At 40.9% G+C, this 14,460-nt stretch overlaps 1 protein-coding gene across 6 annotated transcripts in view; it reads left to right on the top strand.

The window, feature by feature from the left end:
* LOC119726130 (CAP-Gly domain-containing linker protein 1-like) overlaps positions 1–14,460 on the top strand; it is an 89,149-nt gene that overhangs the window by 50,864 nt on the left and 23,825 nt on the right. For all 6 annotated transcript variants that reach the window (XM_038197743.1, XM_038197748.1, XM_038197746.1 and 3 more), the window contains 8 exons: positions 329–389; positions 5,112–5,216; positions 5,897–6,154; positions 7,268–7,325; positions 8,696–8,779; positions 9,492–9,559; positions 11,028–11,116; positions 12,741–12,906. In XM_038197743.1, the coding sequence (XP_038053671.1) occupies positions 329–389; positions 5,112–5,216; positions 5,897–6,154; positions 7,268–7,325; positions 8,696–8,779; positions 9,492–9,559; positions 11,028–11,116; positions 12,741–12,906 (889 nt within the window). The remainder of the gene's footprint in view (positions 1–328; positions 390–5,111; positions 5,217–5,896; positions 6,155–7,267; positions 7,326–8,695; positions 8,780–9,491; positions 9,560–11,027; positions 11,117–12,740; positions 12,907–14,460) is intronic.

Below are 14,460 nucleotides of genomic sequence, written 5' to 3'. Positions count from 1 at the left end.
CTTTAAAGGAAGTATTCCCTAGTGCAAACCACATTAATGCATGTGAGAACAGAAAAGTATTACATCTTGAATAGCAGCGTTGAATATTAATGGGGCTGGCATTTGAGAATATGTCAGGCAAAACGATGACTTTCTGTCATATCAAGCGTGAGAAATTTCTAACGCAGTTGCAAATGAAAGGAGTTGATGCCCGAAATCAATGAATTTCTCAACGTAATGCCATTGTCATGTGTGATACGTGCTTAATGTAGGTAATTGCGGATTAAAGTATGCGAACGTGGCCTTTTTTGTATTAACAGTCGTTTTCTTTATTTTTTAATGTCTGCAGAAAGCTGGAGGATCTTCAGTTTCGGCTTGAAGAGGCCAACATCAATTCTACAGACCTTAAGGTGAGAGGCATTTTAATTTTATTTGATCCAGATGTTTGTGATCTAAAGAAAAATGTTATTGCGACAAAGTGTTGATATTTTGTTGTTGGTTGGTAAATATTTATTCGATTTAATTTTGGCTTTCCTGTGTGATCCAGAGGTATTATAACACTCTGTTTAAAACCGGTGTGAGTCTGGATGGGTGATAATTACCCATCCAGACTCACACTGGTTTTAAACAGAGTGTTTAATACCGACGGAACACATATTTATTCCCATTCATAAATACCTTTTTGGTCAAAAAAAAAAATCTTTGGTCCAAAAATCCAAAAAAGTCAAAAACTAGACGTTGTCAACCATTTTGTTCAACATTTTTACTTCATGTTTTACGAAACACCCCTCTGACTATAATATGGAATGCCCCTCGACAATTGCGTGCGCGTCACGCATTCCACCTCTACATGTCATTACCTTATGAGGAGATTGGTGTGCGCGTACTGCGCGATGTCCCGCAAAACGCAGCTGGGCGGGTGTAGTGTGAATATCGGACTATAAAATACTGATTCACTGGTAGTATTGCGCATGCCAGCGTGAGGAATGTGAACGTTTAACCAATGAAACGTAAAAGGCACCGGATTTCATGGGAGTCCAAATTTCACTGTGACACTCTGCACTGGAAAATTGTTGAAGACCACCTAGTCATGTCTTTATCATCCGTTTAAGACCGGCCACGTGACGGGCTCTCGACCAATAGGAGTGCGTAAACGGTCTTAGGTATTTATGAATACAAACATATGCCATGCCAATAAAAATGTGCACGTTTTTGCTGAATGAATAAGACCAAGTTTTTCCTGAGTCCAGCAGAAACCCTTATCACATTCCCAAATTTGACCTTGCCTCTGAGAAAAGTTATAACCATATTTAATCAACAAGAAAAATTAGTTTTTTTATTTTAAGTTTTTGAGCAATGTGTTAATTGTTTTTTTTATTCTGCTTAAGTCCGTTTTTTGAAATATCTTCAAATAATCAAAATCCCAAAGTCACTCCTTTCATCTCAGAATAATTCATAATCATCCGAACCAAAAATGTATTTTTTTCTAGTAATAAATCAGTCCGTCGATTCCAACTCAAGTTCATTTTGTTCCATGAGTCCATCAAAATCCTTACCACGTTCCCATCCTAGAATAATTCTCAGTCGTCTAAACCACAGTTGTTGTTTTTTTCAAACAATGAGTCAGTCTTTTTATTCAATTGCAAGTAAAAAATTTTTCCAGCTTCCAACAAAATTATGATCACATTTTTCAACTTTAAGACTATTATAACCAATCTCAATCAACTGAACCAAAATTTCATTTTTTCCCCTTTAACCCTACATGTAACTCCCTAGGCCTTTTTGCTAGGATGTAGCCTGCAAAATCCTCCAATTGGCCTCATGGAAAAATAGCATATAGCCTCAATCCTGCAAATTCCTCAATTATTTCTTGAATATGGTCTGTGGAGGGTTGACCACTGCCTGAATGCAGCAAAATCCTGCGGCAGTGACTGTCAATATGTTGAGGCTTGGCCAATGACATCTTTGAGCAGTGCAGAGGATGGCCTATATTTATGCATGGCTGAGCAAAAACAAGGTCCGGCCCAAGACCTTGTCAAAGTGCATCCACGAAATCAGTAACGCACTTTTGCCATGTTGCCTCAATCCTCCAAATTCCTCCACTTTGGCAAAGAGGATTTTGAAGGATTCAGGGCGGTTAGGGTTAAGTAATGAGTCAGTCTTTCAATTCTATCGCAAATCCAGCGTTTTTCTCCGAGTCTTTCAATTCTATCGCAAATCCAGCGTTTTTCTCCGAGTCTATCAAAATTTTAATCACCTTCCTAAAATCACCCTTTCCCTCTCAGAATAATTATAACCAAAACAAGATATTGGTGTTTTTTTAATATTACCCTTACCTTTTAAGTAAGTGAGTCGGTCTGTTTACTCAATCGAAAGTAAACACCTAAAGTGCATTGCTTTCCCTTTAAGCCGATTAGCGGCATCCATTTTTAGGAAGACATGTCCGTCTTTGACCTTGAAAGGAACGGTCATCCCAATTATTCCTGTAAACCGCGGACTCCGGACGGCTCCGCTTGTGATCCTTGAGTAACAGGACTCGTCTGTAGAGTGATAATTGGATTAAGCCTCTCTGGTTTTCCCTAAGCTTAAAAAAAAAAGACCAAAAAAAAAAGATTATAATAAGATGGCTGGTTATTAAATAATATCTCAGGCAGAGATGGGCAAACCTTGAAAAGCCATTTGCCTGATTGGAATGTAGAACAGTGATTTGCGTTCTTTCAGGAATAGTGTGATTACTAATTCTACGGTAGATTTTTCTAATTTATTTGTAAATTTAGAGATATGTACATGTAGGATCATTTGCGATTTGTACATTTTTTGCTCAAAATCTTAAGTAGGGTGTATAATAAGTAACCTGTTGAAGTTTCAGCTCTGGATATTATACATTTTGAGAGAAAAAAAAGAAAAATATATAACATTTTGGGGTTTAGTTACTGGATTCTGTTGCTATTTTGATGTTAGTTTTCTTCCAAAATGATACCATGTCAGGCAGACTACGATCCTGGCCAAATCTCGCTGGGCCCCCAACCCCCTGGCCCCCGCTCAATGTTGTCTCTCATTGCGCGGTGTGTGCTCCATCAGCTGGAGAGAACAACATTGACCGGGGGAGTGGGTGACCGTGGGAGGCTAAGTTTATTTCCAAGTGTCCCAACCGTTTTGGCCGGGATTGTAGTTTCATAGGGTATTTGATACCAGTCCTATCTTCACTATGACTATGAGCAAGGTTTTCCGTTGTTAAATCACTAGGTACTTTTCCACGTTATTGCAAACGATCCTATGTGACTTTAAGTAGTTGGTCTTGCCAAATATTATGGTTGTAATATTATAAACATATTGAAACAGTTAAAATCATTATAATTTGGAGTCAAAGACATTTTTTTTTTAATCGGGACTGATGCTATCTTGGGATATCAATTAATATTCCTCAAATTTTTGACATGTTTTGGAATTATGCGGACAGAATTGTTTAGGATTAGGGAGAGGGTGATAAAATGCACTGACCTCAAAAAAGATTGAAAATTGAAACGTCTTGACCATCTGCTATGGGAGTAGAAGTGACTGACCTATGGACGTAACTGAAAAAGTTATGTCATCATGGCGATATTAACATGTTTCTGTGTTGGTTTTCTATAATTATTTTGTCACTTTATGCTTCAGTTCTGCAAAATTTGTATTTTTTTTTCTTTTTACTTCGTAGTTGGCATAGATCATTGTGAATATTTCTAGCCCCCATTGGATGTATGAGAGTTACCTCTTACCTTCCCAAATCCTCCAAAATCCACTTTGCAAAATGGAGGATTTTGCAGGATTGAGGCTACATGTATATGGCAAAAATGTGTTGCTGATTTTGGAGGATGCACTGTGTCAAGGTCTTGGGCCGGACCTGGTGTTAAGTATGCTCAGCTGTGCATCTATTTGGGCCTAGATTATACTTGAAATCCTCCGCACTGCTCCAGGATGTCACTGGCTCTGCCTCAATATATTGACAGTGATTAATTGCTGGAGTATTTTGCTGGATTGAGGCAGTGGTCACCCCTCCAAGAGCCACATACTAGAATTAACAGAGGATTTTGCAGGATTGAGGTTGCATCCTAGTAAAATGCCTAGGGAGTTAAAGTTAAGAACCAAAAAAAAGAAAAAATGAGCTTGTGCGATTTTTTTCCTAAGTTTTGTGTGTGTGTGTGTGTGAATTTTTTATCACATGATTATGCCTTAAATTTTTTGGGATGTTATGTTTACACCAAAGTCTACATCAGTGCCGTTGCTTCTTAGTAAATTTCCCATTTTTAGTTATTTTACGAGTAGATCACTGCATGAGACCTACAGTATTATTCATACATGTATGTAAATACCTGATAGTAGTTGATCTATTCCTATTGGTCGAAAGCCCACCACGTGGGTGGTCTTAAACCACCATTCATAAATACCTGAGTCATTTTACCCATTCCTATTGGTCGATAGCCCATCACGTGGGTGGTTTTGAACCGCTGATAAAAAAATACCGTGTTCTGCGCCACATCATGCAGTACGCGCATGCACGTCAATCTCCATATAAGGAGATTTTTAGCACTATGCGCGCAAGGCACATACCATAACCAGAGGGTTGTCCCAAAAAACATGAAGAAATGTAAATTGTTGAACAAAATTGTCAGAAATTTGTAACTGTTTGTCTTGTTTTAAATTTTTGACTGGAAAGGTATTTATAAATGACTTTTCGCTCGGGTCATTATCCGTGTCCCTAGCTAGTTTTAAACGACTTGTTTAAAACCGGTTAAGCACATATATATTCCCTTACTTAAACACCGCTTGTTGTTTAAATGGAAAACCCTGTACTTCGCAAAACATGCGTGCATTATGCACCGTGCGAGCCGGCTAAATTTAGTGCTTGAAAACCACTTGCATGTATATGATCTCCAAATACAAAGATGTCGAGTACATGTACACCGCGGCCCCCACAATAGAAATGCTTGAACAGCGAGTAAAATGGCAGAACAAAATTGTTTGGAAGTTTGATACCTTTTTGATAAGAATACCAAGCAATGGCTTAAACATCTTCAGAACGATCTGAGGTCTTTTCAAGTACTCATGTTAAACAAATCAAACGCTGTCACCTTTTTTTTAATATCCAACAGGCTGAGCAGAAGGAAGAGACGGCCCGCGTGAAAACCTTGAAAGAGAGGCTAGTGGAAGAGAATCATCGGGCGTCCAAACTACAGCAAGAGGTGGATGTATTGCAGGTCCGTCAAATTTTAGATCAAGATTGATTTATCAGTCGTTAAGCACCGTCGATATATCGTAACTTGATTTTTCAATATTATTTTGGTAGCTAAATCACCAATAGCTACATTTTGATACCCTGTTTGCTACTAAAGATTGTAAATTGTTCAAGATTGACAACGGTTTATGAAAAATGATGCAGTTTGAAAAGTTGCAAATTTAAAGATTACGCGAGGAGAAGTTGCTAAGCGTAATCACACATGCCGGTATTTAGCCCCTTTCGACTACACAGTGCCTGAACAAAGCACGGGTAATTCAATTTCGCGTGCTCCCATACATACGAGCACTGTGCGATCAATATTCCCTGCCGTTCGTTTCGGGCAGTGTGACAACATCACGCAGCAATTTCCACTCGCGTACTCTTCAAATTTGCAACTTTTCAAACTGCATCATTTTTCATAAACCGTTGTCAATCTTGGACGATTTACAATCTTTGGTAGCAAACAGGTATCAAAATGTAGCTAACAACATTCCCCAAAGAGCTATATAAATGATGTTATCATAAGACGATCAGATTCAAAATTATGACCCCCTCCAATAAGTGTGGACTTTTTTTGCGGTGTTTGGATGGGACGATGCCATAGCTGGTGCGTAACAAACCCACGATTGTTTCCCCCTCCCCGCCTCCCCCAAAACCTAGGGCCATTTTGAGGAGAAAGACTTCAAGATTGCCGAGCTGGAGGCAGAGTCAGCCACCTACCAGGAGCAGATCGACTTCCTGCAGAAGGAGAACCAGAACGCCTTGGGTCAAGTCGCCAAGCAGGAGTACAACAAGCTGGTGCAGAAGCAACGGGAGGAGATGGTGACCCAGCGTGACCTGGAGATAGCCAGCATGCAGGAAAAGATGAGCGGCATGGTGAAGGAGAGGAAGTCTCAGGAGGAGGAACTGGCTCATCTGGTATGTAGCCAAATCCTGACCCCATCCCCTACCCTCACTCTACCCCACCACTAACCCAAGACAGTATGCAGGATACGATGGTTGGGATAGTAAACAAGAAAGCATAGGAGGAAGAACTAGCCCAGCTTCCCAAATCCCATACCACTTGTATCCCACTTCGATTCTGCTAATCCAACCCCAACTCCAGACCCCACTCCCAAATGGCATGGGTGGCTTGTGCGTAAAGCGCTCGCCTCTCACCAAGGTGGCCACGGTTCGAATCCCTACCGCAGACCCTGGCCTGGCTGTGGGTCACATGTGAGTAGAGTTGTGCGTTGGTTCTCTCCTGTGCCACGAGGGTTTTTCTCCGGGCCCTCCGGTTTTCCTCCCTTCGGGAAAATCAAACACTTTCGATCTCAGGCTGTGCTCCGTGGTCATATATGGGTCGATGTGGTCGGCAGCCATAGGCGCCTTTACGTGCCAAAGGATGATTATCCTCCCAAATTGTTGCTCGCCTCTCACCAAGGTGACCACGGTTCGAATCCCGGCCACGGATCCTGGCCTGGCTGTGGATCACATGTGAGTAGAGTGCGTTGGTTCTCTCCTGTGCCACGAGGGTTTTTCTCCGGGCCCTCCGGTTTTCCTCCCTCCGGGAAAAACCAAACACTTTTGATCTCAGGCTGTGCTCCGTAGTCATATATGGGTGGGTGTGGCCGGTAGTAATAGGCGCCTTTACGTGCCAGCGGCCCGACCACGTTGTAGCCGCGTCCTTCGCAATTCAGCATACCAGCTGCGAGTAAGGATGATTAGCCTCCCAAATTATTATTATCATTAATCCTTAGCTCCCACCCCTACTCTACCCCTACCTCACCCCACCATCACTCAGCCCGCCCCTTTGAGTACCCCCTCTCACAACCTTCAACCCCTCTCCCGCCCTTCAAGGTTTGTTACCAACTAACTAAACTAACAAAGAGACATGACAACTTGTTGAGCTGCTATCTACAGCTAAAAACCTCCTTGTCAATACCTGTGGATCCTTTAGGGTTATGGTTGATAGTACATGATAGACATATACATTGTACATTACACTAAGGTTTTTATTTATTCGTCTATGTGATTTAATTTCTTTTGCAGAAAGCACAAATTCAAGATGGATTATCAAAGCAGCAACAGTCATCGAAAACAATAGAAGGTAAGCATTCTCCACTTAAAGGGAATGTACATCATTGGCTTTTGCTTTAAATTTCAGAAATGAACAATTTGAGGGGTTCGTACAATAGATCAAATATTGTTACACTGACAAGTTTGAAGGATTGTGTTCGAAAATGCTGGAAAAGCCAAGAAAAACACAAAAAATTCAAGTAGTCTGGTCCCCTGACTCCACTAAAATGAAATGAATCAATTTATAGATGCCGAAAAACTGTAAGGTAAGGAAACCAATCTAGCTGGCCTGCACCCATTCATGAACATGTAACCAAAAGTGAACAAAATTTGGACTGAAAAAAAAATGGTAAATTTGTAGCAGTAGTTGAAAAATAAATAGGTTTTTCCAACGGTGGTCGGCCGGCCACCGTTGGAAATTTACACAAAATACCACATTTTTTTGAAAAATGACTTCACACCAGGTGCCATAATTTTACAGGATGCTTTAGACTGTCATTTAGCAACATCCTAGTAAGGTATTTCGTAAAAAATTGGTAGTTTTGTTTTCCGATGTTTGCAAATTTTGAATGTTCCCTTTAAGAACTGTATGTGTTGTTTCGGGTTTTTCTTTATCGAATGTCAAAATGAGTTACTCTAGTATGCTCAGAGCCTGCCTTTTCTTATCACAACTCTGACAATCTTCTTACACTTCTTTCAGTGCCTGCAAAATTTGAAAAGTTTAACCATGAAGTGCCCAACTTCGAGCGTTTTTGTTAATTGTTCAAAATTCTGTAAAAAAAAAAAAGTAAATAAGTTTTACTCACTAAATATGTTGTTGTTGCTCTCTGGTATATCCTTGGTATATTGGAAAGTCAATAGTAGTCACATACATAGTGCTACACCCTGAAACACTGTCCTACACACAGGGGAATTCCGCACTTTTTGCAGAAAATACGAGTTTTAGTGCAGCGCCCTCTCGCAAGAATACGAATAAAAAAATTAATTCAGGCCGTACATGCATGAAAATGGTACCATTAGAAAGAAGGAGAGCGCCCCCTTTTGATAACATGTTTACTCTACCTCGTACATGTACGAGCTTTGGCGATTTCAATCACAAACATTACCTCGTACATGTATGAGGTTGGCGCTTTCGTACTAACAAATATACCTCGTACATGTACGAGTTTGGCACTGAAAGAGTTAAGAAAGAAGCACTGTTCTTAGTAGTTACTGATTTTACAGATCCTAGGAAAAAACTGAAAATTAATTTACGAAGTAGCTTTGATTTCTTTGACTGTAAAGAATGTATCTAAAAGTCTTGTTCAGGATCTAGCCGGATTTTTTTTTGGCCAATTAAATTAAATTTTACTTAAATTGAAGTACTGCCTCTCACATCAATTTTTGGCCATTCTTATTCAGATTTAGCCAATCAGCTTACAGAGAAAGAGTCTTCCCTTCAGGAGCTTGCATCGTCTGTCCAAGGATTAAAGAACACGTGTGCAGGTCGGTGGCAAAAGAAGCTTAGAAACCTTCTAGTTTATTTGTCACGTTCTTGTCCACTTCACAATTTGTGGTGTTATTGATAAGAATATTGTTAAAAATTTTATGAAGTTCCATTTCAGCATTAATCATGATTATTTTGTCGAAATGTTGGCTTTGTGAACACTTTTTTGAATATATAAAGTTTAATTTGGTTAAGCAAATGGATTAAAGACTTATCAAATACTGTTTCTAACAAGGGAAGTTATGCAAATAGACATCCTGATAAATCTCCTTTATGCATTTTGCAGTTTTGAAAATAAGAAACTGTCACAGTTCTGAGAGTCTGAGTTACTCAAAATCACACATAACATGGAAGTTATCAGGGAAAAAAATGTTGCAACCTGATGCCACTTCAGCGGTTGTGTACAAAGTCTATGCAGAGTCAAGAACAGTTTCTAAGTATTTCCTAACAAAATTGGAAATGTTTCTCAGTCCCAGATTCATGTCTTATCATCATTTTTGCAATGACTGACCTTCATTGAGATGATGTATGAAGAAAAAAGTGGCGTCAGGTTGCAACATTTTTTTCCGTTATCAGAAAACCTTTCATCGGTCATTCTACTTGGCAAACCTTGGATAATGCCTAGTGTGCGAGATGAATGTTTCATTATTTCTAATTCTGAAAACCAAATCATACCTAGATACCATGAATTATTGTCTTTGTCCTTTTTAGATTTAGAAAGAAAATGTGTGGCGAGCGTAGATCGCTGCGCCCAACTGGTAGAAGACAAGCAGAAACTGGTGAGTCATTTTCCTACAAACCCATTCAGTATTATAAGATGGAATTTTTGAGTCGGGTTGATATAAATCAAATCAAATTAGGTTTTGCCCTTCACCGACGTTCAAACACGGTATACTCAGTTGTGTTACCTCCCGAGTGAAAGTTGGAAAAAATCACTCGGGTGGGACTCGAACCCACGACCTCCTGCTTTCTAGTGCAGATGTCTTATCACTCCACCACTGAGCTAACGGGATCGGTTGGCTGGTTCGAATCTGATGTACATGTACATAGCAGCGGGTACCGCATAAACTATTATAAGATGAAATTTTGCGTCGGGGTGATATAAATCAAATCAAATTAGGTTTTACCATTCACCAACGTTCAAACACTGTATACTTAGTGTGTTACCGAGCTAACTGAATCCGATCCCGTTAGCTCGATGGTCGAGAGGTAAGACATGTGCACTAGAAAGCAGGAGGTCGTGGGTTAGAGTCCCACCCGAGTGATTTTTTCCAACTTTCACTCGGGAGGTAACACACTGAGTATACAGTGTTTGAACGTCGGTGAAGGGCAAAACCTAATTTAAACCCATGCAGAATTTGTTGCAGTAAGGGGATGACTTGACTCCAATCCCCGCAAAACTTGGGAGCCGTGAAAGATTGTTTCGTACAGGCACTTCTCCCCATGCGCGTTACGCAAAGTATGCACAAGTAAGTTGTTCCGTATGTCTGCAAACCATGAGCGTCTTCCCGTGATTACAAGCATCGCTCGCTGTGCATTCGAGTTTTCCCTCCCAGATGTCTTCCCAAACTTTATCTTTGTAACTGTTAAGGGGGTACTTGCGCACAGAGTCCATAGTCAATTGTTTATTTATTTATTTATTTATTAAATGGTTTATTTTACTCTCCCGTCGCAGCCCGAAGGCTGAATTGTGGGCAGGTTTACATTGGAAAACATTTTTAAAAATAGACAGAGGTAAAAACTGTATGTATTACAATAACAATAATTAGAAGACCGGAAAAAAATTATAATGAGAGTTAAAACATAATGCATGTAACAACAAGAATGGTGAGTACACAATAAAACAAATTAAAAAAAAAACTTGACTAAAAACAGTTGATTAAAAACAGTTGGGAAAACAAACATGGAGAAATGGATTGCTCAGATTACGAAAAAACAGTAAATAAATGAAGATAAATATCACACCAGGGTGTGAGACGTAGAGCTTAGTTGTTCATTAAGAAGATTGGTTAAAAATGGGATTGCACTATTCTTGTATCGGTTGGTTCGACATTGAGGGATTGACAGGGTGTTGGTATTGCGGAGGTTGTTTGATCTTTTGGGTGGTAGCCAGTCACGGTATTTATGAGATGAGAGAAGGTTTCTACCAAACTTTAAACAGAGATGATCATTGTTCAGTGTATTGGTGTTCGTTATAGCAGTGTTACGTAACTTTTTCGGTACATTTTGGTTTTTCTGTTTTCGTAGGAGGCAGACATTGCCCAGATAATGAAGAGCTCGGGCGACAGTTCAGAACAGCTGGTCAACCTCAACGAGCAGCTCAGGACAAAAGAAAGGTAAGGGAGCTGATTAGCGACACATTTTGCAGTTAATATAAATTTAAAGATATAGTCCATCATTTGTAATTTGTGCATTTTGTTCGTTTGAAGCAACAAAAGTGCTCAAAATCTAAAGAAGGGTACTGAACAACTAACCTGATGAAGTTTCAGCTCAGCTTCAGCTGTATATTCCGAGAAAAACAGCATTCTAGGATCTCAATTTCAAATCAAAAGTTGCTGAATCATGTTTTGAATTGGGCCTGAATTCAGCGTCCGAGACACGTTCTCACTGAGCCAATTGCAGCTATACGCAATGTCGCGCACTGATCCGACAAATTATAGCAACCGCTCGCGTTTGCGTCGTGCCAATGCTTGCGCGCGCTTTGCCGAATAACAAAACGAACTACTAATTTGAATTTTCCTACGGTGCGTCTTAAGATACACCATTGGAAAGGCCTTCTTTTGTTGATTACTTCAAAATGACAGCTTGCCAGAAAGAATAATTTCACTGGGGAGTTTAGTCCCCTTACTATCTTTCAACCAAGTATGTTTTTTTTTCAACAATAATTATACCAGTTACTTTTCGGATAGCTGCAAATGATGGACTATAGCTTTAATTTCTCAGAAATTTTTAACATATTTGTACGAGACAATCACAAAGTTTGTGAGGTCTGTGCAGGCGAACCGTGTGCTGATCTTGAATCACGGCCTTTTCTACAATTTACACTCCAGTGCAAACCTCGGAGTATTGAAACATATGAGGTTTCAGCAAGAATTATCGTACAAATACTATTGAAATCACTCTTGCGAATCAGTACATCTGGCGTTGGCTGTATATCAGAGGTTGGCTGGAAAATTTTGCCTTTTGCAAAAAATCTAAATTTTCAGCAACAATAATCCCGGCGCGAAGTGGTTAACAAACTGAGACCCTTTGTTCCATCCATAGACATAAAATAAAACCTTTGCGACATTTGCTATTGCGCCTGTGAGCAAAATGCAAAGCGTATAGAATAATGTTAATTACGCGAACGCTCATTATTTGCGTGACGCGTCGCGTCCTAATGATCTTGCGCGACGCGTCACGCCTATGATGAGAGCGGTCTCACTGCGCGCGTTATTTGGAATCGTTTGGTCCCGTACGCATGTGGGAAAAAAAACAACTAAGTGGTGCAAAAGTGTGTTGGCGCCGCTGGCCTGAACATACGTGGTATACGTATGAAGTATGCGCGTAAATCGAAGCCACATGATAATTTGCGCATCGCGCCAGGCTGCGTGACGCAGCCCGTTTTGCTCACAGAATTCACAACGTAAAAGCAGATAATGTCGTGTCTAGGTTTTATTATATGTCTATGGTTCCATCTTGCGCGGAGGCTGCTTTCCTGACACGTTAACAAGCTACACAAAAAAAAAAACACGTTGGGATTATCGTAGCTGTAAGCATTACTCCCATCATGAAGTGCTTTCAGTCAAGACCACTCGCAAATCTTACTGGATAAAAGGCACTCAAGTTTATAATTCATCAATTTATAATAATTTATAAAGTCAGTGTAACATAACACACATGCTCAAGCATCTTGTAAGAAACAAATTTGTCGGTTTGGCCCCTAAAAACATTTTTTTTCCCCCGTTTTTTGTTTTCCAGGCGCGTTGAGGAGCTGATGGCCGAGTTGTCCGAAGCCAACCAATCAGTGGCCAAGCTGCGCGAGACCGTGAGCCAGAGCACAGAGGGCGCGCAACGAGACTCCATGATGGCAGCCGAGCGACACCGGCAAGAGGTGGAGAAATGCCGGCTGGAAATACACTCACTGGTAAGGTTTGCGTTAACATTGTGCGATACGGTTGTAACAATACATCGCGATAATTGCGATAAATGATTGCATGAACAGCGTACGATACAAACACCTGTATTATGTGGTTATGAATGGGCCAATGCGTAAGCAATAGAGGGCGCTTTTTGACCGATACTAAGAGCTTCAGCGGGGGACACACCGCGTACGCGTACTGGTTCACGCGTGCATGACGCGAAGTATACTCGGCCAGTTCAGATGCGAATGTTCACAGAGCCGTAACGTCATCTCGTGAGGGTCAGGCGTCGTCAGCAATGCGTTGTAATGTCTCTCCCAGTGTTCTCCCCAACTCTCCCTTTCGTACCGTTGAGGGGGTACTTGTGCACGGAGCCCGTAAACTCAGTGACGAACATCTTTGATACATTTCAGACGCGCGCACCCTCTTCCTATGGCAAAACACACTGCACAGTAGATTGTAAAAGTAGCTGAACCGGAATTTTCATATTCACAAAGAGACGGGCATCTTGGCTGACAATTTTTTGCAAATTAACCGCATAAATAATGAAAGGTTTGCGGAAACACCATGTGCGAATAATTTCTCAACTAAGAGAATGGTTCTGAAAAGAACCAGAGGTATAAACTCGACATTCCAGTCAGTATGCTCTGACCGTCTTCAGGGGAGTGTTAAATAGAAAGTTAAGCTCTCTTAGGCCAAAAAAAAAAGTCTCCGGTTTCTGGTATGCGCGCGTCACCGCCGTAGCCATGCGCGTCAGCAAAATGAAAAAGTTTTTTTTTCAATGAAAGATGATGTCTCAAAACCGCCAAACTCACTGGTTTGACAGGAATCCTGCTGCTGCACAATTTTAACGTGTTTTTAGATTGGGTTATGGTCGAGAATAAGCTTTATGTGGCCTCTCTGGACTCCCATCTATTTGCACTAAGTTTAGTCGGGCACCATTTGCAGTCATCAGCCGACATTTCAATGATTTGAAGCAAAAAAATGAGGTAAAAAAAAAACAAAAGCCGCGTCGCCGCACCACTTTTTGGGCAAGCTCCATACCAGAAACCGGAGACTTTTTTTTTGGCCTTAGAATCATTTTGGATTTTTATTTTCTGCAGAGAGTAGACGCATTGTGGTACATTTTTCAATTCTGAAATAAGATAACTTCTCTTGCGATTATCTCGCAACATGTTTTTCATCAGAATTGACATGCCTGTCCCTTCGTGAAACCAGGGACGGTATACGTCGCTAATGCCTCTCCAATGCCACATGGCACGTTCCAACTGCGCGTCATACGCACGTGCACGCATTTATCACGGCCGTGATCGGTCAAACCAGGGACGGTATATACGTCGCTAATGCCTCTCCAATGCCACATTACACGTTCCAGCTGCGCGCGTCATACGCACGTGCACGCATTAATCACGGCCGTGATCGGTCAAACCAGGGACAGTATATACGTCGCTAATGCCTCTCCAATGCCACATTGCACGTTCCAGCTGTGCGCGTCATACGCACATGCACGTATTAATCACGGCCGTGATCAGTCAAACCAGGGACGGTATATACGTCGC

This window comes from Patiria miniata, unplaced genomic scaffold, assembly GCF_015706575.1.
Source record: "Patiria miniata isolate m_02_andy unplaced genomic scaffold, ASM1570657v1 HiC_scaffold_2, whole genome shotgun sequence".
Lineage (NCBI taxonomy): Eukaryota > Metazoa > Echinodermata > Asteroidea > Valvatida > Asterinidae > Patiria > Patiria miniata.
Note: the sequence above shows the minus strand (reverse complement) of the source record. Positions and strands in the feature narration are given on the sequence as shown.